The sequence below is a fragment of the Halichondria panicea genome, chromosome 14 (genome assembly GCF_963675165.1).
Source record: "Halichondria panicea chromosome 14, odHalPani1.1, whole genome shotgun sequence".
NCBI classification, from domain to species: Eukaryota; Metazoa; Porifera; class Demospongiae; order Suberitida; family Halichondriidae; genus Halichondria; species Halichondria panicea.
In genome coordinates this window covers 4,930,194-4,953,711 of record NC_087390.1, presented here as the reverse complement: position 1 = coordinate 4,953,711, position 23,518 = coordinate 4,930,194, and the positions used below count along the sequence as shown (strand labels likewise).

The window sequence follows — 23,518 nt, the reverse complement described above, 5'->3', positions numbered from 1 at the left end:
CTTGGCACAGTGCTGTATCTCGACTGTTAGCTGCTGTTGGAATTGACCCGAGGGATAAGGACGTATCCAGATAACACCGCTGACCAACTGGAGATTGTCAGGAAACTGGTACTGTCCAGCTACACTGGCCTTGATGTCTAGTCGACATTCAACACCAGCTGGCAGGGAGCCCTGGGGTATGGTGAGCTTGAACCCATAGCCAACCCAGTGGAAGGCTTTGGGTGAGTTGGTGACGATCACAGAAGTGCTGGCCACAACTTCAACACCAGGGAGGTCTGAGTGGAGGTAACAGTATAGAACAATGCAAATGAGGCACCTAACTCACTGAATGGTATTGCATGATGTTGTACAGTGGACAGTTCCAAAGGTAGTAGCTGTGAGACTGCTTCTTCACTTTTCACTGCAGATATAGATATTAATAATGAATATACGATTGGGTCTAGAGATACGTAGTTTTGTACATGTGCCCACACTAGTCGGGGTGGTTGATATAATTATATGAACAACTTGAAATCACCGCAAGTGCTGATGCCTCGGTGGAGGTGCCAAAGCTACATAACATAAATTAAGGTAAGCACTATAATATTTTTAATTTTGCTGAATACAAAGAGTGGGTAATGATCGACGATGATTGTTGTTAAAAACGATCGATGCCAAACACTCAAGTCTAAATGCAAGTCAGCAGAGCCTTGCAGCTCTCTTCTCACTCTTGCAGCTACCAATAGAGAGCAGAGCTAACTACTAAGTACAGTAGCAACACTCGGTGACCAAGTTTTGCTACGTGCTCTTCTGAAAAGGCTGCAATGGCATTCCAAGTACTGAACTAGGTATACATGTAACTCGAGAATGAAGCAATTTTGCAAATCCACGAATTAAAATATGACTAGAAGCCTATAAAAACTCTTACTGTAACACATCGATTTAAGGCGACCCTCTATTTAAAGCGACACTTGGCATTTTGCCCATATACATGTAAATTCTTTTTTTCCCTGTACATTAAATTTGCAAAAACGTAATTATTTAAAAGTGTCGCTTTAAATCGAGTTTTTGCACTTCTAGAGCAGCTGTAGCAGTCTACACACACACACACACAAGCACACACACAAACACAAACACACCTGTCTATCGTATAATAAATAAACACTAAAACCTGCATTATGATTATGGAGGCAAATGTGTGGATTGAGGATTATTTATTAGTACATTTCTGTCATTCAACCTATAGCAGTTTATTTTCGTATGGTGAAAATATTGTATTGTACAGCATTATCCAGAAAAGTCTTCTAATGTTCTATGTACCATGTATCACCATTCTGAGTTATACGAATATTTTGTTATATTAACTTCGTAGCCCACACGAAAATTTGCACTAACGAAAATTACTCGCTATAAGGTAGCTAGTTGGATTCTATTGTCAAATTGTGATGCCATCACTCACCATCAGTGGTCTGTGGCTCAGCATTGGTTTCCTTCAGGGGAGATGAGGGCGACTGATAATCTACAAACAATAAGTTTATGTTTAATCGCTAGCCTCGATCCCAGGCCGCACTTCACTCAGGGAAGTAGGCCTGGTATCGACTGCTTGCGCATGCGCTAATATCCCTCCGGTATCCGGGGGGCTTTGGATAACATCGTATATGCTCAGTAAAATAATGACATCACAACGAACGGAAGTGGATTGAAGGAAGTAGATACAAACTTCGATTGAAGGTTTCTAGCCCATCGGATAGCATTCTCTGATAGCTACCCTTAGCCTGCTATGTTAACAAAAGACTCAGCCTGCAACAGTGTGGATGACGATCGTCTGAACGGAGTGAAAGCTGACAAGAGCCTATATGGACAGGCCACGCTCATTTAACACTAACTTTGGTGAAAGTCTACTATACTACTGCTACTGATTCTATCAGAAGAAAATAGCTGTACAACAAACCTACACAGCTCTGTCTCTAGCTAGCTAGCTATATTATACCGTATATGCTCGATCAGAGGCCGCACTCAAATAGTAGCCTCTAGCATTTCTACACGTGGCAGCCAAAAAAATTATTACTAGCAGCTAGCTACATGTACGCTACAAGTAGCAGCTTGTTAGTGCTTCACAAAGACTTTCTCATGGCAGAGCGGTTCAAGTGAAAACAACTTTTGATGACAAACTGGAGCTAATAAACGCCGCTCTTGAACAGTGGCCTCTCTTGAATTGTAGCCTCCTCTTCCAGCAAAATGAAACATTTAGTAGCCGCGGCTCCTGATCAAGCATATACGGTAGCTCTGTGTATGACTTTTAGGATATTTTCTCCGGTGGATTCAGTATTATAGGAAATTTTACGGGAAAAATATTCAATAATTTTGCGCATGCGCAAGCAGTCGATAGCAGGCCTTCTTTTCTATGAAGGCCGGTGAAGGAGGCTAGTTTATCGCATGTACATGCACAGTTGTTTCAAACCTTGGACGGATGTTGGTTCCTCTTTGATAGAGGCTGGGTCCATTTGTTCTTCTTTCGCCTTCTCAGATTTCAAATGAGTATTCTCTTGCTCAAGGTCGTTGTTTGCCTTCTTCAATTGAATAATCTCCTTCTTCAGTAGAGTATTAGCACTAATGCACTCAGCCAGCACATTGTTTAGCCTGAGAATTTCTTGCTCAGGTGTTTCATCTGTGGAATTTTAAACGTTAAAAACTGATAATCACTGATTATCTCACCATCTTTCTCCTCCTCTGAGTCACCTTCCTCATCAGGGGGTGGTCGTGGTGAGTCCTCAGAAACTGACCCTCTCCAGTACTTCTCCATCCGATCTGCCAGCTCACTCAAGCCAATCTCCTTGAGAGCTCTGAACAGCTCTGCCCATGTGGGTGGGTGTGATCCACGTCCTGACGCCCACTCTCCCAAGTAGTTATACATTGCCCAAACATCCACACCAGCAACAGCTAGGAAGGCAGTGCGTGAGGTGTGTTGTACAAGCTCCTCTTTCACAGAGATTCCTGCTGAGACTTTGAGGTAATCAATAGCTCTCATAGTGAAGTGACTGTCAGCATCAAATGGAGTCACTGTGAAGTGTGTGTGTCAGTGAATAAAGATTATGTTCTGTTAAGCATGTTAGAACTTGGAATTAGAAGCAAAAATAAATGTGCATGTACGCTACTTTAGTAGAACAGTGACTGTAGTCTGTGTACACAGGTATAATGTGGTCCCACTGTACACACTTAAGTGGTCAACTTATGTTTTCTATTTTAATAAAAGCTTGTGTATTTCAAGTGAAGCGAAAAGCTAGGATTGTATGACGGTTGTGCATTTGTATTGCACAGTATTTGTGCCATAAAACTAACTCACCCTTAAGTTTTCCGTGAAGTACTCTAGCACCACTGCTCACAATTAGTTGTTTGCTCGACAGGACAACAGCCGTTGGCCACCTATCCAGTGATAGAGGCAGGTCAGCAGCACGTTCCCAGGACTGGGTGAATGTGGAGAAGGCATGGATGGTTGTTGTGAGGTTAGGGAAACTCCCTATAGACAAGAGATGGCCACCAAAGAAGGCAACAGCTGAAGAGAGATTAGGAGCATCAGGTAGCGTCTCCCATGGCGACTTGTCAGCTCCAGATATGAGTGATTGTAGTGATGCACAGAATACTTTCCCCTGAAACGTGATCAGGTACCACTGGTCACCATGGAGAGCAGACTGCATGTTATACTTTGCACTTGGCAGGGAGGGAGCAGTCGTCCACTGGCCATCTTTGAACACTTCCACAGAGGAGAGACCTCCTGAAGTAGTCCACCCTCCAGCCACAACTAGTGCAGACCCACTACTGACAGCAGATGGTGAACGTCGTCGCTCCTTCATAGGAGGCAGTGTTTCAACAAACTGTCCATCCCTCATCGTGAATACTTTGTTTGATACCTCTTCTGTAGGATACTCACACCCACCCACCAGTAGCAGTTCAGAGTCATGGGCGACAAGGGTGTAGTAAGAGGTAGGTGTGTCTGTCACTGTCCATGTGCTGTCAACACCAGGTTGGAATGAGTACAGTGCAGTATCTCTAACACTAGTAACCCCTCCCTCGACATAGAGTGTTCCATTCAGATACACTGAAGAGGCATTCATCATCCATACTGGTAGAGGTAGAGGAGGCCATTCCTCCCACTCCAGAGATGTTGAGGGATGGAGGATGTCATGAGTCTACATGGGATAAGGAAATTAGATGCCAGACACAATCTATCCGGATTAGATGGAAAAAGATTTACTATTAATTTGCTATATTTTTACTGGAACATGACAAGCAAAATCGTTGCCGTCCAGAAATGCATGAATATATTCGAAGTGTTAGCAGACTCCCTATTTATATATCATGTGTAGTACTGATTCATGGAACCATTTACAAGAAAAATATTTATTTATACACCTCATACCCAGAGGAGGATCGCTGCTCATGGCTAGCTAGCTCATACCTGTCCAGATCGAGATATTTCTACATGTAGCTCTGCCATCTTTTCATTGTTCTGGGGATATGTTGTCAAGTCCCACCCCCCTCTTCAGCTTTCTACCTCCATGATCATTACCATGCATTTGCAATGAACCAAGAAAGTGAGTCACCAGTTCACAAAGAGACAGCACTCAGTGGAGACAAGTGAGGACAGTACACACTCACCCATGATCCACTCTCTGTCTAACAGACCCTCCACTGACAGCAGTCCAGGGCCCAGAGATGACTGTGCTGATTGGGTGGTCCAGTTCTCCATAGACACGACACACTCCCTGAGGGCATGAGCAAGACTCAGTAGAAGAATAAATTAAAGCATCAAAAGAAGTTGAAAAAATGGGAGAAAATGAAGTGAGAGCTGCAGTGAGGGTAGCATAGAGCATAGAGCAGTCTCAGGGGAGGTGTTTGTGAGGTGATTACCTTACAAAGAATATCTTGAAGGGCATTTATTAACCTGGCGATCAATGGTGTTAGCAGCCATGGCATGACTACTACTACTGGTAGCTAAGGGTAGTCACTTGACAGTGATTTGCAGAAAAAAATGAGTGCCTGTGCATAGATACTATAAATTATATGTATTTTCTAGTATCTATGGGCTGTGCATGTCATATTGCATGAAGTGTTTGTTTGCTGATACAGACAGGAATCCAAAGTGAGAAGGAAAGAGAGACAGAGCCAGTTAAAAAAGGAGAGACAAGCTTTGGGAGGACTCCCTCCACCAAAGAAGACCAGACTGGAAGATGGAGGCTCCTCAAAGAGTAAAGAAGGGCTAGTGTGCAGTAGGGACTGGTGGGTGGGATCTTATTGACCCTTGAGTCTGTTGAAAATATTGAGGACTCTAAATCAAAAATGCTGTGGCTAATGTCTGCAATGAGCAAATCACTGATGACATGTTTATGTTTACAATTTGTTCCAGTTAGTCAGAGAGGATCCTACAAGAAGATGAGTGACGAGGGAGCGAGCTCTGTGAGGGTGGCTGTGGACTGCTCTTTTGAACAACTCATGAGTGCAAAGGTGAGTTGCCACTTAAACAGAAATTAAATTTTTACAGCACTACTATTTTGTTGTTGTGTTTTAGGATCAGCTGAAGCTAATCAAACAGTTGCAGAGATGTTATGCTGCCAACAGACGATCAGTAGCTCCCTTGCAAGTAAGAGAGTAGAATATTGGACAGCTGTCACATATACGTGAATGAACTTCTTATACTGAGGCGGTCTCTTTCCCCCACTGCAGTACTATGTGACTAGCTTTGGTGGTCAACTGAAGTCAGAGCTGGATTGCAGATATCTAATCAACAAGGAGCATGAACACTGGGATGTGAGTGAGGGTTGATCTTCTGCATGCATGGTATTGATAGGGCCAAGCGTATTGACAGGTAACTAATTGCTCTGAGCAATAATTTGTTAATATTCGGTAGCAAGAATTCATCTTGGCGGTAGTACATACTCCTGGACTGCATGTACATGTGTAGTTCTATATAGTTCTGTCTGTGACTTTGTACTCAACTCTATTGCAGATCCACTACAGAAGTGAGGACTTTCTGGAAGTGTTTGGTAAAGAGAATGTTGTGTACCTCCTGGCTGAGTCTACCAATGTGTTGAATGGTAAGTACTTATTGCGTACGTACGTAGCTGTACAGCAAAACCTTTTTAAATGGTTGGGAGCTAGCTCATTATAATAATTATACAGAGGTGGCCTTTATTGAGTGGTTGTTTTGTACATAAACTGAAACCTGGGTGCCTGGCCATTATATCAAAGTTGGCTGCATGGGGTGACCGTTAACCACTGTAGCTCACTGTCACATCTCTCCATGCAGAGCTGGACCCCAGTAAGGCGTACATAATAGGTGGACTAGTCGACCACAATCATCACAAGGTGAGAACACCATAATTATAGCGAGTATATTTCGAGGGTATAAATGTTTACATTTTTTGCTGATTACAAGCATGTACTGAGAAAGATTCCGGATTTGCAAGGTTTCGGACAAAATTGGTCCGTATTAGAGAAACTATTCTACTGTACCCACAAGCATGCTTAAGCCAAAAGGCTGATATTCCACGAACGTTAAATACCTATCCAACGATCTTTCTGCAAAAGTTTATACCCTCAAAATATTCCGGCTATACGATATATATACTTTTTATGTTCAAAGCTACGTATGAGTAAGGCGTAAGCCTCTGTTGAGATATTGGAACCCCAGAAATTAGGGCATGTACGTATTATAACTCCCAACCCAATAGAAGCATATAATTACTTTAAAAACAGAGTGCACCTCAACAGGTAGGTCACTTTCCATACTAAAATTGTACGTGTACATCCTCGATCCATAATCATTATTGTTACAGAGCTTCTAATGAATGTAGTTTATTACGTACATGTAATTGCATAGTGTCTTCTTATTTAGTACTAATCGTAAGCACTGCATGTTACTTTGTCCCCTCCCCTCCCCTCCCCTCCCCTCCCCTCTCAGGGTCACTGTTACCAGGTGGCCGAGGAGAAGGGCCTGGCCCACGCCCGACTACCGATATCAGAGTATATACGAATGAGTGGCAGGAAAGTACTCACCATTAACCATGGTACGTACACAGTGGGTGGAGGGAGTAAGTCAGTCAAAGAATTACTGTAATAGAGAGGCCTGCTACAACACAGGTTGAAGCACACACTTTTCACCTGGCTGTATTATAAAGGGTGACTTACTTACAGAGTGACCACGGTCACCTACATGATACACGTAACTATATACCAGACACATACTAGTCACAGTACGTGTTGTTGTCTTTATTTTGTGTGATAGTTGCCACACCATAAGTGCCAAATTCAATTCTCAGTTGCATCTTATGGCTACCGGGGACTCACTTCTCTGAGTTAGTTCTCATTTCCAGTGTATATGTACGATTTTTTTTTCTTTGTTTATACTACGTTTATGTAGACCCTTGTTTTCCCACTTCCAGTGTATGAGATTCTATTGGACTTCTCAACAAATGGAAAAAAGCAGTTAAGTTCTCCCACCAAGAAAGCTAAAATCAACGAGCAACGCTGATATTGAAACAGAAAACCAACTAGACCAGAACCCACAGCATCCACTGAAATCGATGCAAGCATTAAAATTGAACCGAGCAGCCCCAGCAAATGTAACAATGATTTGCCTGAAAATACATCTAGCGACAGTGTTGTGCCAAGTGAAGGTGTGTCATGTGATGGCGTACCAGTTGAAGGCATGCTAAGTGAGGGTGGTCTCAAGGAGAGCAATAATGAAGAAGATGCATGGCACCCACTTTCTTCCAGAACACTGCTCTCCTCGGTTGTCGAGTATGCAGTGATTTAGGGTACGGTATCCTCAACACAGGGTACTCACATCAGTGAAACACACATCAATGATAACTGACTGACCTGCATGACTGTGCCCCGACTGTGCTACAATGACACTCTATAGGGACCTTACACCCTCCCATTGCTCTGCGAGGATGGCCGTGGACTGCTCTTTTGAGCAACTCATGAGTGCAAAGGTGGGTTGCCACTAAAACAGAAATTTACAACACTATATACTTTGTTCTTTGTCGTTTAGGATCAGCTGAAGCTAATCAAACGTTGCAGAGATGTTATGCTGCCAACAGACGATCAGTAGCTCCCTTGCAAGTGAGAGAATAGAATTAGGTACACGCACATGTACATGTACGTATGAACTTCTTACTGAGTCGGTCATTCTCCCCTACTGACTAAGTCTACCAATGTGTTGAGTGGTTAGGTACTTATTATGAGTACGTGTTGTACAGCAGAACACCTTTATCACAGACACATTGACCCCCACAAAGCTGAGTGAGCTCTGTTTTTTAAACTTGGGATGATATGAGTAAGGTGTAAGCCTCTGTTGAGATATTGGAACTCTGGAAATTAGGGCATGTACGTATTATAACTCCCAACCCAATAGAAGCATAATTGTGACATTATTATACATCAGCTCAGACGGGGCGCCGAGACTCACACAGGTTACACAGGCATTACTGTAGCAGCAGCTGACTTGCTATACACCTGTTAAGGTTCATCAACAATGATAAATTGTTGTCAACAATTCGTTCTTGTGCTAACCCTTGCTCCTCCTGTTAGACTTGTGCACCCAGTTCTTTACTGCTGTAATTCATATACCCCAGATGCAATTCGCACGCTTGCCCCAAACGTGCTCTGCCTGCTCCTAGCTCCTACATGATATGTACATAGATTTGATGTAAGTTAATCGTAAGCACTGCATTTTAAGTGTACATGTACTTCCCCCCCCCCCCCCCCTCATGGTCACTGCTACCAGGTAGCTGAGGAGAATAGTCTGGCCCACGCTCGACTACCGATATACTAGTGAGTGGCAGGAAAGTGATCGCCATTAATTATGGTACGATACAGTGGGTGGAGGGTGGGGTAGAAGGTTGAGCTGAACGTTTTATTATAATCACACTTACTACATGTATGTAGTTGAACAGAACAGTATTACCTGTCACATTTGTTACTCTGTTTGTTAGTGACTGGCTAATGTGTGCACATGTAGGGAAATGTATGATTAGTATAGCGGGATGCTAGTGATTGGCTGTTTCTCTCTCCGCTGCAGTTCCTGAGAGCTTGTGTCCAGTCCCCAGGAGTAGGGCCAGACCACCACATGACATAGCGGGCTGCTAGTGATTGGCTGTTTATCTCTCCACTGCAGTTCCTGAGAGCTTGTGTCCAGTCCCTCAGGGGTATAGGGCCAGACAACCATATGACATTATGATAGCTACTGTGGGTGGGTGAGCTTTACAGGCACATTAAATGTGCACTTTATGCATTAGTAGCTAGTGAATGATCAACATGACTGTAGATGTCTACTGCATGGCTTTTTTTATTACAGTATAGCGCCAAATTTTCGAACATAATTTTAGCGTCACTCAGTGTGTACGTACTTACTCACCAATGTTCAAACAATGATGTCGTAAGTCTAGTAATTACATAAGAGATAGCGTACGTTCTGATGACATAATTGTATTCATATTTATTGCTCCCTCACCCCGCCCACACACTCGCACTATAAACCCACTAGCCTCGTTCCCAGGCCAATTTTCTTATACAGGCGTTATTTTAGAGACAACTCTACCTGCTTGGCTATAGCCAAGCACAGGCATTCCATTATAATTGTTAGATACCTTCTACATGCAGTTTAAATGCACACCCACACATTTACTCCCACTCTTATTGTGTCCCTCTAGATGTGGCTGAGCTGGAGGGAGGGTGGGGAGTCCAAGGTGACCACACTCTCATCGGGGCAGCTGCTAGCATAGACAATTGCAATGTCTGCAGAATGGACCCCTCTTGAAAACCAGCTGATCTATATAATTATGTATAATTATATTTAATTATAGTCACTGGCCTTTTGCTATGATACTTTGTATACATATGAAGTACGATAATAATTATATACAACGTACATTTATTATCATCCTGCATGTACGGATTCAATTATATAGCATTATAGAGAGTTCCGAAATAATAAAATTTTCTTCAAAATTAATTATGATAGCAATGAACATAAATATAAAATCATTTTGGAATCAACATGTATAGCAATCTGGGGTGTCATGCATAAATTTGTGTTTCTCAATCTGTTCTCTGAGGAGGTGACCATCAACAGACGAGCTGGACAGTGTACGTAGTCCATTCTCCTCCCTCACTGCTCCTCTTACCGAGGTTTCTTGGGGGGAACTGCATGGAGACACTCCCCAGTAAAATAGACCAACACAACAACTGACTGTCTCACCTTGCTCAGTGTGTTCAGTGGCCTCTCTCTTCTCACCAGTAAGGGGGCGTGGTCGGGACGTGTCCTCTGCATGGGGAACATATCTGTTAACTATAATGGATGCAAGCAGGAGTGTATGAAGTCTTCATACACTCCTGATGCAAGGTACAAAAAGTAATGTTGGTGTAATGAATCACCTAAACTTATAATACTGGAAAAATGTGGAATCTACGCTATTAATACATGCATGTATAATTAAAACAATCAGGTGATTCAGGTTATTTTTCTGTATACTAGGTAATTTTTCATTGGTGCAACTTTTCGTATAGGCCACCTATTTAAATATTTTAGTGTTTTAATATTCGTACAATAATCTACTGAAAATTAAAGTGCACTATGCTAAAGGTGATCAAGTGTTTCATATCAGTTCATGTAGTGTAAAGAGTATTATGCTGAACTTTTGGAAGCGTACGCGTTTTGTCAAAGTGGCCCATAATACTTCCTGACTCAGGCATCTATATACCTAGCCTCCTTCACCGGCCTTCATAGGAAAGAAGGCCTGCTATCGACTGCTTGCGCATGCGCCAAATTATTGGATATTTTTTCCCGTAAAATTTCCTATAATACTGGATTCATCAGAGAAAATATCTTAAAAGTCATACACAGAGCTATATAGCTAGCTAGCTAGAGACAGAGCTGTGTAGGTTTGTTGTACTGCTATTTTCTTCTGATAGAATCAGTAGCAGTAGTATAGTAGACTTTCACCAAAGTTAGTGTTAAATGGGCGTGGTCTGTCCATATAGGCTCTTGTCAGCTTTCACTCCTTTCAGACGATCGTCATCCACACTGTTGCAGGCTGAGTCTTTTGTTAACATAGCAGGCTAAAGGTAGCTATCAGAGAATGCTATCCGATGGGCTAGAACCTTCAATCGAACTTTCTATATATCTACTTCCTTCAATCCACTTCCGTTCGTTGTGATGTCATAGTTTTACTGAGCATATACGCCAAAGCCCCCAGATATCGGGGGGATATTAGCGCATGCGCAAGCAGTCGATACCAGGCCCACTTCCCTAAGTGAAGTGGGAAGTGCGGCCTGGGATCGAGGCTACCATATACCGTGCCTTATACATGTATACCCAGTCTTAAGTCGACTAAAAATGAAAGCAATGTGTGCATGCTTTAGTTGTATAAGCATGTTTGGATGATTGTACCTTTGTATTTCTTCTCAATTTTATCTGCCAGATTGATTTGTTTGACAGTGGCACTTCTGAGGCCGTTGCAAATGTCACTCCATGTACGAGAAGGTGAAGATCGCAACCAGTGGGTCAGCATTTCACGCAAGCGAGCTCTATCGCTGTTCTTATTAGAATCAATTCCCTCAAGGATGTCAACTTTAATCCCCAAAGCGAGGCCTAACTCAAACCAATCTTTAGCAGCTTCCACCAATTGAGAGAACACATCTTGCAAATCATTAGTGCCTAATTGATTCTTATCTCCTTTATCATCCTCGTTTACAACAAATTGAATGCCTATATAATTATGTGTGTGTAGAGTGTGAGAATAATATAGTGACGTCATTAACTTTGATCCTTAGGCAGGCAAAAGTAGATTGCTTGTTTCTCACCAGCCACTTCCTCAATTTGCATGAGGGATCGAGAAGGTCGTTGATTATAATTATTGCGTCATCAAAATTACACAGAAAAACAGCGAATATTTTAAGGTTATCAGCACATGGCACATCATATGCACTTTATTATAAAGGTGATAGGAAATTAAGGGGTGTGTTAATGCTTTAGAACAACAATGAAAATTAAGGAGGCATACTTTTACCACAAGCGGGGGCTGATGAGAAACAAGGAATCTATTTTGCCTGCTGGCCTTAACGTTAATAAAAGAAAAGTGCATTAGTTTGACCATTAATTCAAGTAGTATTAGAGCAATATAATTACTAAACACTGGCTCACCTGACATGTTCCGAGAGTGTGAGGCCACAGGATAGTGAGGTGGTCCAAGGGAGGGTGGGTAATGAGTCGCATGTGACTGAGGTTGCATCAGCAATTCATTAGCCTCTGTACAGAAATAGAAGGCATTGTAATAATTAAGGGCTTATAAAGAGAAGAGGGCATGCAACTCAGGCTATTCTCAGTACTCCACAGTAGTTATAAACAATGCCTAGCTATATCCTGTGACATAAGAAAATGAATAGGCATTAGCATAGTCGTAGTTGAAGAAATGAGCTAGAATATTATAGTGTATGTTGCGCTTTCTATAGGCTCCTGCCCATCAATGTAACACTTCTAGTAGATTTCTAATGTACTAAGATTGATAGAAGACGCCTCTTCAGAAGACATAAACACGAAGAATAAAATAATGCTGATGTGCATAAAATACCTGCTGAGTCAACACACAAATTATGTGGGCGTTACATCTTGTCATGCTGCGGAATGCAATACGGGAGTAATTCATTAGCGACCGATTGGGAAAAAGGTCAACCCATACGTTGTACCTTCTCTGGATAACATAGGGTAGAGAGTGAGTTGCATGCACTCTTCTTAAGGTGACATATTTTCACAGGTAGATTTGTCTGCAATTTCACTGTTTAGCTCATTTTGCTGGTAACATATTTTTGCGATTTTACTCTCATTCACAGAAATTAATACTCACGAAAATATGTCACCTTAAGGTATAAGCCCGTGGTATTAATTATTGAATATAAATGTGTGGTTCATGCATAAAAGTAACATTCTCTTCTGTGTTCTGTAAACACTTATTATAGCACATCAGTTTATAAATACTGTACACGTTTTGTATGCAATGATCTACAGCACATACATGGTAAGCTGATATTGCTGACTTACCATTCCCTTGAGACGACACAGCAGGTTTGAAGACTACCAGGTCACCAAACGTAGTTTCTGTAGAAAATATTAAAATACCAAAAATAACACATCGTTCTGACCTGGAAGAGTTCGCTGGGGGTCCAGATCCATTGTAATGATATTGTAAGGATCTTTTGCACCCACTAGCTTGACTTGGTGGAATAGCTTTGTAGCAGATTTCTTTCGCTTGTTTGTCATCTCGGCTTTCAAGTGGCAGTAGGGAATTCTCTGTCCAGGCTTGAACTGATCAACATGCTTCTTGATGACCTATATACAATTTTGTAATTCATTATGATGGCCTATATAAGCTATACAGATGATGTAAGTATGCTATTGAAAATCATACTTCCTACCGTAGGATGAAACATTGGTGTTATTTTCCATCCTCCCTTGACTTTAGCACCAGCCATAGGAATATCCAGTGTTAAACTGTCCTCCTCAAACTCAACAAAATGATTCACTCCGAGAACAGCTCTTTTAGAGGAGTACTCCTCACTCACATGCTGTAACAAAATAATGAATTCAGGTTGTGAGAATAAAACTATCACTTACTGTTTTATGAATCTCATTATCCCAGTTGACGACAAAATGTATTTCCCTGCTATGCAGCTCTGAGCCAAGGTAGTAGAGGCTGGCAGTGTACACTCTCTCCACATCCTCTCCAGTTACAGCCAGTCCACTAAAGTGGCTCAGCTCCAGTGATCCATACGAGCTGTGCTCAGTGAAGGAGCCACGCCCTTCAAGCTGCTTGAATGTGTAGGGCAGACTCTCCTGGGAGCAATGTGCTCTCACAAATGAGAGCTTAGTGGAGCTGGTCATCTTGGCACAGTGTTGTATCTCGACTGTCAGCTGTTGTTGGAATTTACCCGACGGATAAGGACGCATCCAGAAGACACCGCTGATCAACTGGAGATTGTCAGGAAACTGGTAATGTCCAGCTACACTGGCCTTGATGTCTAGTCGACACTGGTCAACACCAGCTGGCAGGGAGCCCGGGGGTATGGTGAGCTTGAACCCATAGCCAACCCAGTGGAAGGTTTGGGGTGAGTTTGTGACGATCACACACGTGCTGGCCACCACTTCAACACCAGGGAGGACTGAGTGGAGGTAACAGTATAGAACAATGCAAATGAGGTACCTAACTCACTGAATGGTATTGCATGATGCTGTACAGTAGACAGTCCCAAAGGTATTAGCTGTGAGACTGGTTCCTCACTTTTCACTGCAGATACACATACATCATGGTTAGAAAGTTACAGTGTAACTAACAGCAGCCAGTTCCTAAAAGTAGGGAATTTCTGCATTTTTTCAATCTCAGAAGCCATAATTATTGTTTACAAACCCAACATTTTTTCTGAGATGTTATCATACCATTCCTTATACACATACCAAGTTTCGTGCAATTCTGAAGACGTCACGTTTTAAATTTCGTTGAATAATTATTGATATGGAACCCGTATAGTATAGAATGATGAATTTAAGTATCATTGTATACAGGAGCAAAATCGAGCCTTTCCTCTCCAACCCCCGTCGTACTCATTGCCCCAGTCCCACTCTTCCTAAGGGGCTAATCTTATAGAACTACGTACCTGTACTAAAACCACTGAAGTGGATATGGCTAGGGATGCGGCGATTTATGCGAGCATAATTTTGAGAATAATAGGTAGCTTGAAGCATTAGGAATTATGCGGGAATAAACGGTAGAGTGGGTGGGAATAATTATTCCATGTGGTTAGCATTCTAAATAAAGCACAATTACCATTGATTTGATTGTACTCTTATCTGGACTAGACTGCATATGCAGCTAGCTAGCTTGAGTTGATCCAGCATCGATATGTCTCTACTTGTTGGAACTGGAATTGGCTTCATGCAGTAGGTTCAGTAATCTAATCTCTTGATTTATAAATTTCTAGCTAGCTAGCTAGCCTTTTTTTTTTTTTTTTTTTTTTTTTTTTATAATGTTTGATGCAGAGGAAGCATACAGGATATGACAAGGTAGCTAAATGAAGCTAATAATGAAGTCAGTCCATAACCAAAAAGTAAAGGTGCAGGTGCAGGTGTACTTAAGTGAAAAAAAGAAAAAAGGAAAAAAAAAAAATTTTTAACTTATTGCTATAATTTTGACAGGGATAATTTAAAAGCAGATGGGCTAGGGCTACTGATAACATTTAGGGGAAGGGAATTCCAAATGGGGATTACGCTTACAAAAAAGGAATGTCTATGGGCTAGGGTTTTAACATATGGTTTAAAAATAATTTGATTATGAGGGTGACGGGGGGAAGGGCGAGGATGGAGGGTGAAAACATTGGGAGATATTATTGATAAATTATTAAGTATATTAAAGCAGACTTTCAGTTTTTGGTTTTTCCTTCGAGATGACAGAGGTTTCCAGTTTAAGGAGGCAAGCAGGTCAGGGTATTCTGCCCTCCACTGCTTCGTTACAATTTTCCCTGCAAATTTTTGGACGCTTTCCAGTTTTTTTATATCTGTGTGGTGATGAGGGTCCCAGACTGCACCGCAATAGTCTAACTTAGGCAGAACAGCCGTGCGGTAGATCTGGTTCCTGATCTGAGGTGGTGATTTATGGAACTTGCGATGGATGAAGCCAAGATGTTGTTTGGCCTTCTTGCAGGTGTTGTGTATGTGACATGCCCATTTTAGATCATTATTGATAGTAACACCAAGGTACTTTACAGTATCACATGGGGAGATCCGATGGTTGTTTATATCTATATTCATTGGGATAGCCTTACCGGTAAAGACAGACCATAGACAGTATAGTAGACTACTAGTACTTTATATGGAATCTGAAGAAAATCAAGAGATTAGTACTATGGTCTGTCTTTACCGGTAAGGCTAGCTAGCTAGCTAGAAAATCAAGAGATTAGATTACTGAACCTACTGAAGCCAATTCCAGTTCCAACAAGTAGAGACATATCGATGCTGGATCAACTCAGGGCACTTCGTTTGGTGATCAGCAAGACAATGCTCTTCAGGACTATGTACATATTATATCATTATAATTATGTAGAGACTTCACTTGTGTTGCAATTTATCAAAAGATGATTTTTATTGTGACTTTAATGATTTTTTATGAGAATAATGGGCTAAATCACTGAGAATAATAGGCTATAGCTTGGGAATTGGAGAATAGAATAACTGGTAAAATTTGGAGCATAATAGCCTCAAGCCTAGATATGGCTCTTTCAACACTTTAGTTGCTATCTGGCCAGTAATGTCAGGATTCTGATACACTGTGAACACACAATCTTTGTCATGCCACCTGAAGGCTTAGCAGGCATATCCAATGCAGTATTGAGCCTCTCTGGAAGCTCTTGTTTGAGATCCTTACTTCTAAACATCTGTCTATTTATATGGACGAAGTACACTCTACAAAAAAACAGCCATTATCTCGATTGACCACATGGACTAGCACTCTAGTGTCATTTATGATTATATCACTGTATTTTTAGCCACTGTACTGAAGAACAAAGATTTTACATTGTACAGTACATGGCACAAATTATTATCAATGAATGTACAGTTTCGGTCACGCCAAGATTAATCATTACCAGGCCGAGGAGGCGACCTAGCGTTAAATTGGAGACAAATCGGCCTGGGGTCGAGGCTAATTCACCCTCTGTGACTCACCTGGTTCAACCTTGAGTTCCTGCTTCTCTAGAACCAGTCCTTTGCTCTCGGCTCGGAGATGATAATTCTCGTTTCGCAGATGCTCATTTTCTGTATGGTCACAGCTGAATACCTAACTGATTATACAATCGATTTTTGTACCTTTTTCTAGCTGGTGAATCTTGTCAGCTAGATAGTTATAATCATATGTTAACTGATCCAGCTCCGCCTCCAGACTCTCATACTCTGGTAGCCGTCGCTTCACTTCAGCTCTCAATTCAGTCACAGAACTTTCTCCACCTAATGAATCCATTCACACAAAGGGTTCATAATTAACTAGCTATTATGTTCTGTTAAGCATGTTAAAACTTGGAATTAGAAGCAAAAATAAATGTGCATGTACGCTACTTTAGTAGAATATTGACCGTAGTCTGTGTACACAGGTATAATGTGGTCCCACTGTACACACTTAAGGTTACGGTAAACAGTTTGCTCATGAATATTCATGATTTTCTTATAATGATTTTTGTGAAACTATAAATGCCATGATAAAAATTTGAAGCACACACATGATAAATATATTGGTGTATCATCCTGTATGACAAGTATCAATCTTCAAAACATTTTCCAGTGGAAACTCTGAGCGATCATCAAGTTACTAGAAACAACACAAAACTAGTAGTCATTTTAAACTTCCAAAAACACTTCTACATGTAGCTCTGTGTTCTTGCTCTTATATGATGCTTCTTACCATTCTGGAGGGCGGGTCGAAGCGTTTTTTTCTTTCCAGGCCAACAAACTCTCACAAAATAATAATATGTAGACTAACTCCACTTAAAATGGCGGCCAGAGCCAAGGAAAACAGCCTCTTGTGAGCTTTCAGTAGCCTTTTTTCGAAATATCTCTTCGACCCGCCCTGCATATAGTGAAGCTACAGTAGACTGTACCTAAGCTTTATAGTAAAAATGTCTATTCGAGCCATGAAATGACTACTGCGTTTCAGCTGGACTTCCAGATCATTCTAGCTGGAAAAGATCACTAGATCTAGCTCATGAATAATTAATGAGCAAACGGTTGACCGTAACCTTAAGTGGGTCAACTTATGTTTTCTATTTTAATAAAAGCTTGTGTATTTCAAGTGAAGTGAAAAGCTACGGTTGTATGACGACGGTTGTGCATTTGTATTGCACAGTATTTGCGGTATAAAACTAACTCACCCTTAAGTTTTCCGTGAAGTACTCTAGCACCATCGCTCACAATTAATTGTGAGACTGGTTCTTCACTTTTCACTGCAGATAGATATACATACATGCATGAAGTACGTATTTGCATAAATATTATAGATGTAAACATTCACTGCTATGCGGACAAATGGACGCTTGTTCTAAAAAATACAATGTACCGTATAGCTGGTAATTTTCGTGGGGCAAAATATTCGTGGTTTTCGTGGTTGGAGGTCTGACCACGAATATTTTACCCACGAATGAAGCAACCTTGCCTACCTTTACCTACAATCCAAGCAGCAACCACGAAAATATTATCCACGAAATGTCTCAATATTGCTGAACCACGAATATTTTGTCCCCCGAAAATTACCTGCTATACGGTATTCATGTTCTGTGATTCAACCTACAGTGGTTGACCCTACAACTACTGCTGATACCATCACTCACCTTTAGTGGTCTCTATGGTTTCCTGTTTGATATGCTTCAGGGGAGATGAGGGCGACTGATTATCTACAAACAACAAGTTCATCTTTGTTTGTACATTGTCCAAAGAAATTGTTTCAAACCTTTGTCAAATGTTGGCTCCTCTTTGATAGAAGCTGGGTCTAGTTGCTCTTCTTTCACCTTCTCAGATTTCAAATGATGCTCAGGGTTGATATTCGCCTTCTTCAATTGAATATTCTCCTTCTTCAGTAGAGTATTAGCACTAATGTACTCAACCAGCACATTGTTTAGCCTCAGAATTTCTTGCTCTGGTGTTTCATCTGTGGAATATTAAACGTTAAAAACAGATAATCACTGATTATCTCACCATCTTTCTCTTCCTCTGAGTCACCTTCCTCATCAGGGGGTGGTCGAGGTGGGTCCTCAAGAACTGACCCTCTCAAGTACTTCTCCATCCGACCAGCCAGCTCACTCAAGCCCATCTCCTTGAGAGCTCTGAACAGCTCTGCCCATGTGGGTGGGTGTGGTCCACGTCCTGACGCCCACTCTCCCAAGATGTAGTTGTACATCTCCCGAACATCCACACCAGCAACAGCTAGGAAGGCAGTGCGTGAGGCGTGTTGTACAAGCTCCTCTTTCACAGAGATTCCTGCTGAGACTTTGAGGCGATCAATAGCTCTCATAGTGAAGTGACTGTCAGCATCAAATGGAGTCACTGTGAAGTGTGTGTGTGTCAGTGAATAAAGATTATGTTCTGTTAAGCACGTTAGAACTTGGAATTAGAAGCTAAAATAAATGTGCATGTATGCTACTTTAGTAGAATAGTGACTGTAGTCTGTGTACACAGGTATAATGTGGTCCCCTTAAGTGGTCAACTTATGTTTTCTACTTGTGTATTTCAAGTGAGGCGAAAAGCTAGGGTTGTATGACGGTTGTGCATTTGTATTGCACAGTATTTGTGGCATAAAACTAACTCACCCTTAAGTTTTCCGTGAAGTACTCTAGCACCATCGCTCACAATTAATTGTTTGCTCGACAGGGCAACAGCTGTTGGGTTACTATACAGTAATGGAGGCAGGTCAGCAACATGTTCCCAGGACTGAGTGAATGTGGAGAAGGCATGGATGGTTGTGGGGTCAGGGATACCCCCTCCAATAGACAAGAGATGGCCACCAAAGAAGGCAGCAGCTGAAAAGTGATTAGGAGCATCAGGTAGCGTCTCCCATGGTAACTGGTCGGCTCCAGATATGAGTGATTGTAGTGATGCACAGAATACTTTTCCCTCATATGTGATCAGGTACCACTGGTCACCATAGAGAGCAGACTTCATCTCATATGCTGCACGTGGTAGGGAGGGAGCAGTCGTCCACTGACCATCTTTGAACACTTCCACAGAGGAGAGTACTCTTGAGATATTCCGCCCTCCAGCCACAATTAGTGCAGACCCACTACTGACAGCAGATGGTGACACTCGTCTCTCCTTCATAGGAGGCAGTACTTCAACAAACTGTCCATCCCTCATCGTGAAGACTTTGTTTGTTATCTCTTTGATAGGATACTCTTTCCCACCCACCAGTAGCAGTTCAGAGTCATGGACGACAAGGGTATACCAATAGGTGGGTGTGACTGTCACTGTCCATGTGCTGTCAACTCCAGGTTTGAATGAGTACAGTGAAGCAGCAGCTCTCAAATCAGTAGTAAACTTTCCCCCGACATAGAGTGTTCCATTCAGATACACTAAAGAGGCATTCATCATCCCCACTGGTAGAGGAGGCCATTCCTGCCACTCCTCCCACTCCAGAGATGTTGAGGGATGGAGGATGTCATGAGTCTACATGGGATAAGGAAATTAGATGCCAGACACACAATCCATCCGGATTAGATGGAAAAAGATTTACTATTAATTTGCTATTATTTTTACTGGAACATGACAAGCAAAATCGTTGCCGTCCAGAAATGCATGAATATTCGAAGTGTTAGCAGACTCCCTATTTATATATCATGTGTAGTACTGATTCATGGAACAATTTACAAGAAAAATATTTATTTATACACCTCATACCCAGAGGAGGATCGCTGCTCATGGCTAGCTAGCTCATACCTGTCCAGATCGAGATATCTCTAGCTCTGCCATCTTTTCATTGTTCTTGGGATTAGTTGTCATGTCCCACCCCCTCTTCAGCTTTCTACCTCCATGATCATTACCATGCATTTGCAATGAACCAAGAAAGTGAGTCCACCAGTTCACAAAGAGACAGCACTCAGTGGAGACAAGTGAGGACAGTACACACTCACCCATGATATCCACTTTCTGTCTAACAGACCCTCCACTGACAGCAGTCCAGGGCCCAGAGATGACTGTGCTGAGTGGGTGGTCCAGTTCTCCATAGACACACTCCCTGAGGCCATGAGCAAGACTCAGTGGAAGAAGAAATTGAAGCATCAAAAGAAGTTGAAAAAATGGGAGAAAATGAAATGAGAGTTACAGTGGAGGTTAGCATAGAGCAGTCTCAGGGGAGGTGTTTGTGAGGGTGATTACCTTACAAAGAATATCTTGAACGGCATTCATTAACCTGACGATCAATGGTGTTAGCAGCCATGGCATGACTACTACTACCGGTAGCTAAGGAATAGTCACTTGACAGTGCTTTGCAGAAAAAATGAGTGCCTGTGCATAGATACTATGTATTTTCTAGTATCTATGGGCTGCTTACTGCACAATGAACAATGAAAGTGTTTGTGTTCTTCTGTTTGCTGATACAGGCAGGAATCCAAGGTGAGAAGAAAGAGAGACAGAAGCAGACAAGCTTTGGGAGGACTCCCTCCACCAAAGAAGACCAGACTGGAAGATGGAGGCTTCTCAAAAAGTAAATAAGGGCTAGTGTGCAGTAGAGACTGATGGGTGGGATCTTATTGACCCTTGAGTCTCTGTTGAAAATATTGAGGACTGTAAAATCAATATTCTGTGGCCAATTTCTGCAGCAGGCTATAATCACTGATGACATGTTTACTATGTGTTCCAGGTAGTCAGAGAGGGTCCTACAAGAAGATGAGTGACGAGGGAGCGAGCTCTGTGAGGGTGGCCGTGGACTGCTCTTTTGAACAACTCATGAGTGCGAAGGTGAGTTGCCAGAAATTAAGTTGTTACAGCGCTACTATTTTGTTCATAGGATCAACTGAAGCTAATCAAACAGTTGCAGAGATGTTATGCTGCCAACAGACGATCAGTAGCTCCCTTTCAGGTAAGAGAGTAGAATATTGGACAGCTGTCACATATACGTGAATGAACTTCTTATACTGAGGCGGTCTCTCTCCTCTCCTCCACTGCAGTACTATGTGACTATAACTGCTATGGTGGTCAATACATGGTATTGCACTTCTGTTAGCCTCGTTCCCAAACCAATTTTTCTTTAATAGAACGGACAGTAAAAAATAGTTTGTGATTTATATAGTAAATATAACTCAGCCTGGGGACGAGGCTACACTTCTGTATGCATCGTATAGGAGGAGTATTGACAGTTTTCAAATGCAGGATTACATACATGTACATGTACTTCTCGAAACTAGTTTAATAATTATAAGCTAATACTTTACTTTGGCATAACTAGCTTTGTGTAATGTACTAACATTTCCCTCAACTGTACTGCAGATCCACTACAGAAGTGAGGACTTTGTGGAGGTGTTTGGTAAAGAGAATGTTGTGTACCTCCTGGCTGAGTCTACCATTGTGTTGAATGGTAGGAGTAAGGCACAACAGAACTTTACAGTGAGGGGGTTGTTTCAGACTATATGTACATAAACTCTTCATTTGGGGACCTGGGTGTGTATAGCCTTTATATTGAATTTGGCCGGGGTGGCCGTTATAACCATTCACTGTCAGAGAGTGTTCCATTAGATACACTGAGCATGCACTCATCTACACTGTAGAGAGGGCCATTCCTCCCACTCCAAATAATATGTTGAATGAGGGGTGGAAGATCTGCCCCGGAGAAGATAAATTTATTAGCTAAATTTATGACGAAATACATTTATTGTACCATAATTTTACAGTATGTATGTTCTGTACCCTAACTCTATAATCTAGTATTTATGAGTACAGGTTCTTTACCTGATCCATCAGCCATCTTAATTGTTCATCACCAGGCCAATTTTTTTACAAACATGTTAATTAAAAGCATTATTATAAGTAACGCACTGAGAATTCATTTTTGCACACATAAGTTTACTCAACATAAATAGTATTGTAGGTATGTGAATGCAGCAGCTTCTTCATTACCCCCCCCCCCCCCCCCTCAGGACATGTTACTGCCTAGCCTGAGGCTTTAGTGATGTAGCAGGACACGCTCAGAGTAATGCAACGAATGCTCATCATCTCCCCAGACTATATTGGAGTCAGTTCCTCTCACCAGTGGACAACCCAGAGCCCCCAGTGTCACCCACTCTCTCTGTACAGTCCAGCCCTGGAGTACTCAACTCACCAGCCACACCAGAACTGAGATCAGGTGAGTGTGTGTGTGTGTGGGGGGGGGTCCAGCTACCTCAGTATTGTTTAATACCGGCCTATAGTTATACCATCCTTTACTTTTGAGACTATTTCCAGTCTCTGTCTGCATGGTAAAAGGTCATTGAGAGAAGAATCCATTACCGGCTAGCCCTTGTGTATTTTGTTGCAAGGAATGTACCGTGGCTGATTGACTGATTCTCTCTCCCCTGCAGTTCCTGAGAGTCCATTCCTTGTGTCCTGTCAGTCCCTCGGGAGTAGGGCCAGACCACCACACATGGCTAGGTGAGTATATTATGGTAGCTACTGTGGGTACAGCTTTTCCGGCACACAAAATGTCGGTGTAGATTACACACTTGATGCGAATCAAAGCACAGTGATCAACATGACTGTAGATGTCTACTGGCTGTTTCATTACATAATACAGTATTATAGCACCAAATTTTCAAACCGCATAATTTTGGCGTCACTAAGTGTATACTTGCTTACCAATATCCAAACATTGAAGTTGGTACGTCTTACTGTACATCGGTAAGAGATGGCATAATTATCTCATGTTCTGATGACATAATTGTATTGCATTCTCCCTCACCCCGCCCACACATTTGCACTATAAAC

The 23,518-nt window shown here is 41.9% G+C and overlaps 3 protein-coding genes across 3 annotated transcripts in view; 2 read left to right on the top strand and 1 right to left on the bottom strand.

Moving 5' to 3' along the window:
* LOC135347798 (uncharacterized) overlaps positions 1 to 21,262 on the bottom strand; it is a 69,374-nt gene extending 48,112 nt beyond the window's left edge. Inside the window, exons 1-13 of the mRNA XM_064545853.1 lie at positions 20,501 to 21,262; positions 19,378 to 20,230; positions 18,767 to 19,114; positions 18,522 to 18,719; positions 18,403 to 18,465; positions 17,947 to 18,018; positions 16,892 to 17,029; positions 16,751 to 16,840; positions 14,247 to 14,321; positions 2,695 to 2,724; positions 2,441 to 2,647; positions 1,439 to 1,498; positions 326 to 400 (exon numbers count right to left, since the gene is read on the bottom strand). Of these exons, the coding sequence (XP_064401923.1) occupies positions 326 to 400; positions 1,439 to 1,498; positions 2,441 to 2,647; positions 2,695 to 2,724; positions 14,247 to 14,321; positions 16,751 to 16,840; positions 16,892 to 17,029; positions 17,947 to 18,018; positions 18,403 to 18,465; positions 18,522 to 18,719; positions 18,767 to 19,114; positions 19,378 to 20,230; positions 20,501 to 20,842 (2,551 nt within the window). The 5' untranslated portion in view covers positions 20,843 to 21,262. The remainder of the gene's footprint in view (positions 1 to 325; positions 401 to 1,438; positions 1,499 to 2,440; positions 2,648 to 2,694; positions 2,725 to 14,246; positions 14,322 to 16,750; positions 16,841 to 16,891; positions 17,030 to 17,946; positions 18,019 to 18,402; positions 18,466 to 18,521; positions 18,720 to 18,766; positions 19,115 to 19,377; positions 20,231 to 20,500) is intronic.
* Positions 1 to 23,518, top strand: part of LOC135347803 (uncharacterized) — a gene marked incomplete in the record, with an annotated part of 825,189 nt that overhangs the window by 249,942 nt on the left and 551,729 nt on the right.
* LOC135347964 (tRNA methyltransferase 10 homolog A-like) lies at positions 4,516 to 23,143 on the top strand. The gene is made up of 14 exons (XM_064546122.1): positions 4,516 to 4,614; positions 4,661 to 4,818; positions 5,107 to 5,225; positions 5,384 to 5,481; positions 5,546 to 5,617; positions 5,701 to 5,784; positions 5,984 to 6,071; positions 6,284 to 6,342; positions 6,938 to 7,043; positions 7,419 to 7,973; positions 8,033 to 8,103; positions 22,049 to 22,136; positions 22,696 to 22,901; positions 23,116 to 23,143. Exons 2-10 carry the CDS (start codon positions 4,814 to 4,816, stop codon positions 7,505 to 7,507), a joined length of 720 nt encoding a protein of 239 aa, XP_064402192.1. The 5' UTR covers positions 4,516 to 4,614; positions 4,661 to 4,813; the 3' UTR covers positions 7,508 to 7,973; positions 8,033 to 8,103; positions 22,049 to 22,136; positions 22,696 to 22,901; positions 23,116 to 23,143.

What these genes read in the sequence shown, in the direction of transcription:
- LOC135347964 (XM_064546122.1), top strand. An exon ending in AACAACTCATGAGTGCAAAG is followed by an intron (nt 5,482 to 5,545) that starts GTGAGTTGCCAC and finishes GTTGTGTTTTAG; the next exon opens with GATCAGCTGAAGCTAATCAA. An exon ending in GTCTACCAATGTGTTGAATG is followed by an intron (nt 6,072 to 6,283) that starts GTAAGTACTTAT and finishes CTCTCCATGCAG; the next exon opens with AGCTGGACCCCAGTAAGGCG.